General features: G+C 23.5%; 1 protein-coding gene across 1 annotated transcript in view; it reads left to right on the top strand.

Moving 5' to 3' along the window:
• Positions 1-13,174, top strand: part of LOC129612138 (putative uncharacterized protein DDB_G0282133) — a 228,961-nt gene that overhangs the window by 58,087 nt on the left and 157,700 nt on the right. Inside the window, exon 4 of the mRNA XM_055525656.1 lies at positions 6,166-6,287. Coding sequence (XP_055381631.1) covers positions 6,166-6,287 — 122 coding nt within the window. The remainder of the gene's footprint in view (positions 1-6,165; positions 6,288-13,174) is intronic.

The raw sequence follows: 13,174 nt of genomic DNA, 5'->3' as shown, positions 1-13,174 counted from the left end.
TGAAATGAACAAAAAAAAAACAAAAAAAAGGAAACTGTAAATTTACATCATGGCCTTTAATACTAAAAGAATTTCATTCATTTTCTTTTCTTTCTTTTGCGAAAATTCTCTTAAAAGAATTCAAAAAAAAGAAAAAAAAAACAGAAAATCAAATAAAATTCTTTCAACTTGCGAAAGAGAAAACAAAAAGAAAAACCATTCTATTTTCTTTTGTACATACCTAATTTTAAAGTCTTTGCCAAGGTCATGTTTTTAGAAAAAATAATTCCTTGTTTACAGTTATATTAAAATATTATAATAAACTGGTATTGCTGCTTATATTTTGTATTTACAAAGCAGGGAGAATAAAGTAAAAATAAAATAATTTTCCACAAAAAGCAAAAAAAAGCGTTGATTTAAAAATGAGAAACAAACTCTATTATTCTGAATAAAAGATATGGTAAATATTTGCATAGCTTCTGCAGGTTTTATTATTTTAATTTAAAATAAGGTTATTGTTTCAAATTCAAGAAATTCTATGGAAAAATATTTAACTAAAATTAGAAATTTCATAATTTTTAATAAGAAAATATTGAAGTTAAGTTGAAAATATGAAACTTAAAAAATAAAGTTGGAAAAGAAAATATTTGAGTTCTACAATTACACAATATTGTGTAAATTTATTCGATTTTTACTTGTTTAAGCAAAACCGTTTAAATTTAATAAATTTTAAAATCCTTCAATTAGCTTATTCCAATTATTTGAGTTTAAACATTTTACTGTTAAGAAATAATATATCGACAGTATGTATAAATATATATACGATGCAAATATGTAAATAATATGTAAATAAAACTATTGTATGGTTTCCACTGTGCATCTTCTTCTAGCCAAAAATAATTGGCAAAATAAATAAAATCGAAGTAAGAATGAAAATTGGATATGTAACTCTTATTTTCTATCTTTCTGTATGAACAAAAAAAATGAAACGCCTAATACAAAAATTTCAATAACCCCAACAATTTTTACATTTTGCTACTTCAATATTTTTTTTGTCAGTTACGGTTCCTTTCTTTGTTCAAATATGCGCGTCAAACTAGAAAACAAATTTCATAATAAGTCTAATTGTCTGTTAGCAAAAATCGCTATAAATTTTGTTTAATTACAAACATTCGAATAAAAAATAATTTAAAAAAACAAAACTATTTTCTAGAAATTAGATATTTCGGAAACTATTTATTAAATTCAAAATCCTCAAACAGCATACATGCTTTTCACTCTTGTCTGTATGATACAAATGTGAGATGTGACAAATGCATATAAAAACAGATTGGGAAGATATTTCAATTTTTAAAAATTGAAAGTTTATCTGAGCCGTAAAAGGTAGTTTCATTAAAATTTCTGAAATTTTTTTTTGTTTTATAGCTATATAATGATTTTTTTTTTTGGAAAATCGCTATAATATTGTGAAATTATATAAATAATATAAATTCAATGTATTTGCTTTGTACACACTGTAAAAATTAAATTGATTCTTTATGTTTTTAATGTGATGCCTTGAACTTTATTTGTAATATTGCGATATTGAAAAAAAAAACTTTGTTAATGACATACGCATTTCTCATTTCTCTTCAAAAATATTTTGTATAACATAAGTATGTAGATATACTTAAATTTTTCAATGAATTATGTACATGCTCATATAGTACAGAAATAGCTTACCCTGAGCTTGGACAAATATTTTTTTACAGGTAAATAAGCTATTCATTGCTTTTTATATTTTACAATTTCCCTATTTTTTTCTTTATCATTTTTGAAGGTATTTTGTTTAATACTGTGTGGAAAATCAAAGAAATTAACTAAATATTATATTTCTCGTTATTTATGCTCAACAACCTTACAAACATATCTTATGAAATATATAAACGTATATATTAGTATTATGCTACATGTATATTATTAAAATAAAAATATGACGACAATAAGGTGGTGGTGGGTAATGACGACATGTTCATTATGTTATTTCCAATAATATTGTGGGTGAATGCATGAAAGAATTTTGTTTCTCATATATACCGTATTGCGGAACAGTGCTTTTGATCAAAGTAATAATAATTATGTGATTTTTGTTTTTTTTTATATACTTCTATTTCGTGAAATCAATTGGAATTAATATGGTGAAAAAGCGAGTACGAAAAATCTGAACAGAAAGAATAAAATATAGAAAGATATACAAAAAAAAAATAACAGGAAAAGGGAGAGAAATGACTTTATCAATTTAATTTTTGATTTTCATTAAAATGCTTTGATGTTCATGTATGAAATAATTGTGAAAATTTTACATAAGAATTTAAAATAGAATTTACCTATAATAATTTTTTTCTTTTTTTGTTGTTATTTGTACTTATTACAATTTCCACCAATTTTCCGTTGGAATAATTTTATTGTTGTTGAAATTGTCATACTTTAATGCTATGTGCAATCATAATTTTAAAAACGATTTTTGTATAATATAATCAAAAATAAATGAATAAATAATTTTCAGTTGCACAATTTACTTTAATATTATTTTTATATGTATAGGAAAGTATATAGGAAAATAGGAATTAAATATAATATTATGCGTGTATTTCTATAGGGATGTAAATACGAAATTACACGTTCAGATGTAAATAAATAATTGCATAAAATTGATTTTATTTTGAAATTTTTAGGTTTTCTAATTAGCATAATATGAACTCGAATTATAAATGTTTTGAGCAAATATGTAATTTTTTTATTTCTGAATTATGAAAATAATAATATATTGCATAATTATAGAGCAGTAATAAAACAAATTTCATACATATTATATTCTAATATTATGGTATTTTTGTTAAAGTTTGAATATATTCTATGTTAAATAAATTGGGGCATAAATTTGAGTTAATTTGTATAACAACATAAAATTATGTTCTGAAAAAAATTCATATACAATATACGTGTAGTCAGGCAGGTTCACAAATAAATTACTAATTTAATCTTATATGGTTTTTATAAATATCGAATTTTTTCACATAATTATGAAAAAAAAAGGATATGCACAACGTTATTGTGAAATTTTGTAGCAAAATAATAAAAAAATTAAATATTTATTAGTTATAGTTATTATATTATTATTATGTGTGTATGTACGGTGCCCATAATAAAAATATAAACCATAAGAAAATAATAATTTGGAGTTTTGTTTCACAATAATGCAATATTATTGTATTTAAAAGTTAATTAAATTTTTTTTAAATTCTTGTTATATTCAATTAGAATTATATGCACCGAATTTTTTTTAATAATTTATAAGTACGTTGGAAAATACATATACATAATACACACATTTGAACAAATTAAACCTTAGTAAATAAAATCAATTTTTATACGCCATGGTTACATATCGCTTAACGAACTACCAATGCACGTTTATTTTGTTATACATTTTCATAATTCATAATATTATGTAAAATCCTAAAAATTATGGAATAATTAAATATTAAATTTTAAAATTAAAAATTTAAATTCCGAAAATACTATTATACATTTAATTTTTTATTATATACATTTCTTATTATTCTAATTTAATTCCATAATTTAAGATGAATTTTAGTAAAAAGCTCTCATTCCAAATATTTAATTTTCGAGTATAAAATTTTGTTTTTACGCGTTTAATAATATATGGTCATCCTTTTAAAAAAAAAATAAGTAAAAATTATCAGGTTCCTATTTTCTAGCTGTCATATGACATATTTACCGTCTCCACTCACTCTTATTTTTATGGCACAATTTCTACCAGACCCAATATGTAGTAACGTGAAAATATTATGAAAAATAAATAATTTTCTGATAATTTGAGTTGTTTCTTTTATTTTAATCATTTTTATCTTCACAAATACATATTAGAAAACATAAGCAATTCATTTTATATAAATACTATTAACAAAAACAAAATTATTAGTTCGGAATTCATTAAATTGAATCAAATAAGAAAAAAATAAAAAAACTAAAAAAGGCCTTCATTTGGCGAATTCAAATTATATTTTTCTTTTTCCTCACACCTTTAATTCCTTAATAAAATTAAACCCAGCCTGCATTATTAATCTTATTTGTTATTTAAAGCTATTACTCGTATTTAATTCATAATTTATCAGAGCCAGTAGGTACTCTGTAAAAATTTAATATGGCTGAAAAGAACAATTTGCACAAGAAGGAAATTTTTTAATCGTCTTTTCTAAAACGAAAACAAAATTTTTTATCTTCCTTTATAAGTTTCCAACAAAGAAAAACTAAAAAATCCAAATCTTGTACACTTTATACACACTGGGCTCTCCCAGACACCAAAACTATTTCGAGCCTATTTTTTAGGTATTTTCATGAAAAGATTCTTGCCGCTCAACATTTGTCGCAGACTAAAAATTAAAAAAAAATGACATAAACTTCTCGAATTATTTACATTAACTTTAAATTCTGTTGGGGTCTACCTGATCCCAGTGTCAGAGTCCCGGGTTGATAATTGTTAAATAAATTGAAATAAATATAATAAATTCATTTAATCTGAATTTTAGGGTTTATTTAGCACTAACTATTATAAGTTTGAGTCGGCGAAATGAACCTAGTTCTTTTTTGATTAAAAAATTACATGATACCAAAATAATTGTGATTTATATTTTCGTACACAGCTGCGTGTGTAACTTGCAATTTCATTGAATTATTTACTGTTTGAAAAATTTTTCTCTCATCTTGTATGAAAACCCAAGATGAAAGAAATATTTTTTAACGCTAATTTTAAATTTATCTATTGTTGCAATAGTATTAGAAATATCTATTGGAAACTTGCATTAAAAGCTATTTTGTATGTCTAAACAATAAATATTGTCTTTAATGCATTGAAAAGTTTTAGTTTTGTTTAACACTTAATATATACATACATAGAAAATTATTTTCGCTTTAAAAACTCGAAACCTAAGAAAACAACAAAGAAAAGTTCAATGTATTCGTATTTCTTTTTTTTTCTTTAATATCCCTTAATACCATCCTCTAATACATATACATGTACATAAAAGTCGAATGAAACATATTAAATGATCCCTTAAGAATTGAGTTTCGTTTCTATGAAAAATAATTCATTTTTTTAGATTTAAAGAAGAATTTTTGTATTTAGGTTTCCTTTTTTCTTCTTTCTACATTTGCATATATACATAACATACATATATACATAACATAGTTATTTTTTTCTTTTAAATATTTTGACCTAAATTTTTACAAAATGATCCGAAAAAATAAGAATCCTTCGATATTATTTTCAATGTTGAACACAAAAAATTCTTTTATTTTTAATGTTTTTATTCTTAAATCCAAAATTAAAACTATTTCATTCTTAAAGTATTAAGTTGGAATAAAAAGACCATTAAAACTATTAAAAAAACGAAAAAAAAATTTATAATATAGTGACCCAAAATTTATAAAAAAAAAATCAAAAACAAAAAAATACAAAGCTAAAAATATTTAAGGAAAAATTAAAATATGAAAATCTTATTATTCTCGTTATTGTAAAAGAATCTTGAATAAAACATTTTTGTTGAAAAGCATAAAATTTTCAATATTTAGGGTGGGTCAATTTTCGTTTCTTTTATGAGAGAAATGAAGTTGATGCTCTTTTCATATTTTAAATCATCCGATTGTTTTACAATAATATCGTTGAATAACACTGATTGTGTTAAGAATAACACTAATGAAAATTTCTTTACATAATTCGAGATAAAATGGATGAAGCAAGTAAAGCAGCGAGTCAAGGCACAAAAATTAAAAATGTGAAGAACAATTTCCTCGTAATTTCTTCATATCTCTATAGTTCAGTTGGTAGAGCGTTCGCCTAGAAAGCGGTAAGCCAATAATACCGTCCAATTCGAAGAGAAAAAATTTTTAATTTTTCTGCCTTGACTCGTTCTTTTAATTACGCAATCCAGTTGTCCTGCAGTTGTATAAAGAAATTTTATTAGTAATAATATTCATTGTGATCTCCTTTATAATTTTCTTAAATAAAAAAACCCGTAAATGGGAGCAAAGCATTACAAATTTCATTTTATATTTTAATCTTTTATTTGCATCATATTTTCATCATATTTTTATTAAATATTTTTAATTTTTAAATTTTTCCAGGGAGTTCCGATTAGTATTATATCAAAATCCGCTATCTGTTTTTGCTCCAGACGTAGAAATCGAAAATACATTGGGACCTGTCGATTATGATATATCAAGAATATACACCGGTTCACTAGAAGGTAAGCAGAATTTATTTTGTAAATAGTAGTATAAAACTCATTCTATATGTAACAAATATTCAAAATTTCATATAATGCCTTGTTCATAATGTAAAGATTACAAATTTAATATTAAAATGAGTTTTTAAAATTAAAAATGCACAACTGCATCACACAACTGTATGAACAATACCGTCAATTACAGTTATAATGTGGACTTAATTTATTACTGACACGTCCTAACAACATTACGAAATATGCCAAAAAAAAAAAATTCAGCAATAGCGAGGAAAACTAATAAATGAATGAATTTAATCTTATACCCACAAGATGGAGGTACCCTATTATTTTTCCTTTATTTTATAAATTTAGTTTACAAGTTAAAAAAGAAATATTGAATGTATCGCATTTTTTAGTTTTGAGCTTTCTAATAATTTCAAAAAAGCAAAACAAGGACATCTTTTTTTTTGTAAAATGTTGAAACCTCCATAAAATTTTTTCCTAAAACTTCTGTCGTCAACAAACTTTTTCTGCTATTATTATAGTTTTTACAAAGCGCACGTGTTCATACGAATTTTAAACAAAAAACCCTTTACCATTATGACGTGTTTTTCCCTTTGAAATTTTTGTGACAAAGAAAAGAATTTTATGTTAGATATTAAAAATTTAATCCAAAAAAAAAATTAATAGAAAATTCTATACTTAAATAACAACATTTTCTAACAATAAAGTCTAGGATGTTTAGAATAAAAGGTTAAAATACACACATTTGAAAATAAGGGAGCATATTATAAAACTTGTAGAAAAAACATGAAAATTGATAAGCAATACACACAAAGTATTTTCAGAAATCATAAGATGTAGAAGAAACTAGACCAAAACTAAGTAAATTATAAAATAGTTATGCAGACAGCTAGGTTTTTATCAAATTGTTCAATGGCTCTTGAGAATAATTCCAAATTGATTTTTCTAATCAGGCAATTTAAATTACTAGAAGTTTATTATTAAAAATTCAAAAATGTGCAAAAGTTCGACAACATGTGCATTACCTAAGCTTTTAGATTAGCTCAATATTTACTATTTAATTTTCCTTTTAAGATAAGGTATAAATTTCGAAAGACTCCTTGTTTAAGGATAATTCATATAAAACAAATAACTGAACTAGATCTTAAATTTTTTTTACAGAATTTATACCCTAAAAATATTTAATTTTAGGACGGAATTGGAAAAGCTAACATTTGATTATAAAATTTAAAAAGTTTTTAAAATTTGTTCTAAATTAGAATAATCTTAAGGGCAAAGATTTTTTAAATATCCTTTTTGCATTCTCTCTAAAAACTCTTTAATATTCGAGGAAATCTTAAATATAAAAGTGAAATTAATTTATATATGATCATTTTGGGTAAAAAAAAATTTGATATGAAATTATCTAGATCAAAGACAAGCCCCTAAGACCTTATATAAACTTTGTTATTCAGGAAAATAATTTTTCCATACCAAATGTAATAACATTCTTTTCTTGTAAAAAAAATATTAATAAAAATTCAATGTTTTTTTTAAACGATTAAGAAAGAGCGCAGAAATTAACCTAACTCTAATATAAACTATATATGAGAAATGGAAAATTATAAAATTTAAACTTTTTAGAAGCTCTTTTTATATCCTGATGGCACAATAGCATATATAAATGCACATAAACAAATGTACCTCATAAATGCTATAAACACATCATCATGTACGTACGTAGTTATTTTTTTACTATGACTAATCTAGTATAATGAAAATTTAAGGCAAAGTGATGCCTACAGTTATTGTTCTTATTAAAAAGAAATTAAACCCAAACTTTTTATAAACCAAATAACAAAACAAAAATTAAAGAGTAAGGGGAAAAAAAGTTTAAATATTCATATACGTATGAACATATACGTATATATACGTATATATATACGTATATGTACGTATACATATTATGCATAAGTATGTCGCGGCTTGAATTTTTCAGTATATCATTTTTGTACATTTTTTTTTTATTTATTTTTTTCTTTTAATTTCTAATAGTCGGTAAACCGTATAACTTTGGATTCCCTTTAAGTATTTTATATATGTATGCAGAATTGTGCATTTACGTAAATTGTAATCGTGTCATCATATAATAAGTTTGTGTATATGTGCTCTTTAAGGCTCTTTGTGATTTATTAAGAATGCAAAAGCGTACTATATGGTTTAGTTTTCTTTTTAAAAAACATAGCATTACCATGAAAAACATCAATATCATTTAATAGTGTTATCATCACTATATTCTCGCAATACATATATAATATTTCTTTGTTCAACCCTTAATTTTTTTTTCTATGTACAGTCGTGAAAAATATAAAAATGGAACTAGATAATTGAATTTGACTGATATTGTACTTTTTTCAAATTGTGTGAAAATTTTAAATTTTTGAATCTGTGCTTTTACAGAATAACAAAAGAATGTTGCTTTTAACGTTTAAAACTAATTCACTGGAATCATTAATATTAAGTGTTTACGAATATTTAATTATTTTAATGTTACTTATTCGCTCTTTGGTATTTTATAATTTTATAGTTGATCCTGAAGCAATGTAAGAACACTATTCTTTGTTATTAATAATTATTGTGATTAAATATGTTACAAAGTGCTGTACGGTGTTCACTTGAACTTCTTTTAGCAATTATATAAATTTCATTATTTTAATAACTTTTATAGTAAATGAATATAAAATAGAATATTGCAACATTATCTCAATGGAATTTCTATTTGTAATATGAAGAAATTCAAAGAAAAATATAAAATCTAATGTTAAATGAATTTAGAACAAGAAAATACGCAGCTCATATAAAATTTGACCTGGTTTCATTAATAATTATCTTCAAATAAACCTACCAAACACTGGAATTTTTGCTTTGGTTTTTTCTTTGAAAACTTTGTTTGCAAAAAAAACGATTTGTGGCAAAGAACCAGTAAAATTATCTTATTTGTGATTAATTAAAAACAAAATTATAATTAAATATGAAATTGAGATCACAATTTTATAAACGTAAATAGTATTAAAAATTATAAAATGCCGGGACACAATTAAAAATTAAGTAATTATTTTAAATCCATAAGTTGTTGGCATATTTTTTTGATTTTAGTAGAAACGCGTCTACAAAAACTTTATTAATGATTTCAGAATTCCATTTCAATTACCCACTTCAGATAATTTGACACTTTTTTCGACTTAGTATCTTATATTTGAGCAAAATTTTGTCAATACTCAATAGTTAGACAAAACACTAAAAATTACTCAGTTCAACTTCAAATTTTTGTATATACATCAAACTGGAAAACCACTACATAAAATAATTAAAAACAATAGAAGCGCAGAAAATTTCTTTGTCTCATACAATTTATTATTATAAAAAAAACAAAAAATAGTTTCAAGTGGCGTGTAGGTATGTATGTATGAATATTGAAAAATACAAAACAAAATTAATTTTTCATCTATATTTTCTTCTTATACAAAATTCAAAATTTTCATCAGAATTTCTAATAATACTTTTACACATTACAACTAAAAATTTTGATGTCATTGATAATGATTATAATGATGTTAATAATGACAACAATGATAATGATTATGATGACATAAAATGTGGTTAAATAAGTTTTGTAATAGGATTACAGCTTACAGCTGTATAATTGCAAATATTAAATATGACATTAAACAACAAAAACAGATTTTCTTTCTCCTATAGTGTTTTATTTTTTATAGTATTTATAAGCTCAGCAATACACACACTTACATGTTTTTTAAGAATGTAAATATATTATATACATATGAGAATAACAAAACATTATAATAGAAACCTGATACATCTATCATTAAATATAATAAGTAAAGACCTTATGTGACAAAGTAGTTTTGTGTTTTCATATAATTTTTTTGTATAATTAGAAACTACAAACTTATTAATAAAAAGTTTCTTTATGCAGCTAACAATTTTTGTTTTTTTTTTTTGAAAACCATATCAAAGTTTTATAAGTCTCATATTCTATTCATCATATAGCAATATGAAATTTCATAGTTTCTATAACAAACTATTACTCCTTATGATTCATTAACATTTAATTTATAAATGAATAACAAAATATTCATAAAATAATCAGTAATCATATATTCACATATGTGTAGATGTCTGTATTATTGTGTATAGCAGATGTCTGCTTTACTATTTTGATTCTTAAAAATGTCTACAAAGTAAGTGTAGACTAAAACAAGGCTATTCTTTTAGTTATTCGTAGAAATATTGGAAATCTTAGCAATTTAACAATTTAATATAAATTTAATAAATTATGTAGAATAGAAAATATTATGTTTCCCTACAAAATAATTAAATCCTTGTAGGAAAATATATAATAGAATACAGAATAATTGAATCCTTCTAGGAAAAGTAATAATTTTCAAAATATTTTTATTGTTCATTTGATTTGAGTAAAAATCAAGCTTCTTCTTCGCCTAAGTATATGCAATTTTTTGCAATTTAAAAATAAATTTCAAAATAGCTGCTTAATATTTAACTTGAAGAATTGAGAAGGGCTTTGTAAATAAATTATAAAATTATTAAGGTTATTATGACGGTTATGACGATTGAAACAATTTTACATTAGTTACTGATTAAAAATACGCGAATCTATGATGAATTATTATGATGAAAACAAAACGAAATTATTAATTTTCGTAATTTTATACTTTAAGAGAACAAAGCAAACTTACTTATTTATTCAAATGTCAAATTGCGTTAACAATTTTAATTTTTAACTTTGATTTTAGCAATATTTCAGCTACATTTTTGAAGGATATTTCGAAGTTACATTATTTCCTCGCTAAATCACAAAAACGCTCTCTTAATTTTTCATTTAAAAAGAACAGGGTATTCAAATATATTATTATAATCTTTATTAATAAAACGAATTCAATAACATTTCTATCTAAGTTTACAGTTCACGTAATGCAATATTAAATCGATATCATGGCACAAAAACAATGAAATAAAACTGAATTCAACAGTAATTAAGTAATGCAAAAATTTGTTTATAAGACTTGAATTAATTTCACTTAAGAAGAAAAATGTAATTCCTAAATTAAAAGTTACACTTTCATTATATAAGTTCATATTCATTCCTACACATTTTTTAATGTTATGCATATTTCAGAAAATTTTCATGTACTTCATCTTTAGAAGCTATTGCAATAATAAGCGTAAACATAATTTATATGTTCCACGGTTAGTGAAGTATTTAAAAATATCTTGCCACTATAACATTTTGTAGACGATTACATATGTATGTATGTATGAATTTTTTCATACAATATGTAATAGTCTGCTGTAATAGTTCCTGGAATTTCCGATTTATTCAGTTTTCTCGTTTTTTTCTTTTGGCACCAAATCTTCTAATTAGGAAATTATTAGCTCCTCTTCAACATGTACCATTATTGGAATGTGAAATCTGTTTGATCTCTATAAACAACGTTCATACAGTAGTACAGTACGTACTTTACTTTCAGGTATAGTAGAAATTTAATTTAGAGATTCTTTATCTTGAACACTTTTTGTATAATATATATAGGAAAAATAAGAATTGTCTACAGTACATAATATATATTTATATTTGAGCAAATAATATAAGAAGATTATAGAAAATCCTGATTTGAGTAATAATGCGAAAATACAAAAGAAAACCATTTTCGTTTTTTTTTCATTGTTTTTCTTGTTTTTGTTGTTGGTCTTCCGTTTTTATTCCTGTTTTACACCTTTAATTTAACATAGATATAAGAATAATAATGAATAAGTTGCAAAAAAGATTTGTTTTTGTGTTTTTTTACTAATAGATTAGAATACCTACGAAAGAAAGCTTCTATCAAAGATTCATACATTTTAAATAATGAAAAAATAAAAATGGTTTTTTGCTTTCATAAATTTAAATATCAATTTTTTTGCTTGATGGTTTTTGTATAAATTATGTAAAGTAGGAGCACAAAAAATATATTTTAAATATTCCCTTGAAAAAAACGTAGAGTGTTATATAGAGTTGGAATTGGAATACTTAATTGTTATTTTAAGTGAAGAATTTCGCTTAAATTGAAAATATCTTAATAATCCTGATATATTAAAGAGATCCTGTATTCTGTTTGGAAAAGTGTATATTGAAAAATCATTTTTCCATAAATGCAATTTTTATACCATTTGGAAAGCAGATGTATAAATGCAAAGTGTTTTAGTGAGGTACAGAGTACATTGCTGAACTTATTGTATTGTATTCAGCTGCAAGTAATAAGTTACACATGCACACTGAACTAAAATTTTGCCTTTTAATATTGCTAAGAAGATGGCTACTAGGAAAGTATATTAAAGAGATGAAATATGAACACTATCAAAGATTATGATATAAACTTTTCCTTCTTTTCCAAAAATATCTTAGAAAAAATAAAAAATAAACGAGCTTGACGTGGTACCATTTCAAGTGGTTCACTTCCATTAATAATGGTTGCTCTCAAAAGGATTAAAACTAAAAAATTAGTTGCGTCCGATTAGGTTACATTCAAAAATTAATTCTGTAAGTATTTAAGAAATTTGAGAGATAATAATATTATATGAAATTCGAAAAACGAGAGTTCGTTTCTGTGTTTATACACTATTAAAATTGGACTTATAATATACTTATATCCTTTTTTAGTTCAAAACAACGCAATATTTCCCATTCAAAACATAAAAGATTCAAAAATTGATTTTGACCACTGCCAAATAGCAAACTCATTTTTTTTTTTACTTTCAATAGGCGAATGGTGGAAGTTCATTCCATTGGAGTAGCCTGTGAGATATTCACTGCTTACATTACATCG

Source organism: Condylostylus longicornis, unplaced genomic scaffold, assembly GCF_029603195.1.
Source record: "Condylostylus longicornis isolate FDR11 unplaced genomic scaffold, ASM2960319v2 ptg000004l, whole genome shotgun sequence".
NCBI classification, from domain to species: Eukaryota; Metazoa; Arthropoda; class Insecta; order Diptera; family Dolichopodidae; genus Condylostylus; species Condylostylus longicornis.
Note: the sequence above shows the minus strand (reverse complement) of the source record. Positions and strands in the feature narration are given on the sequence as shown.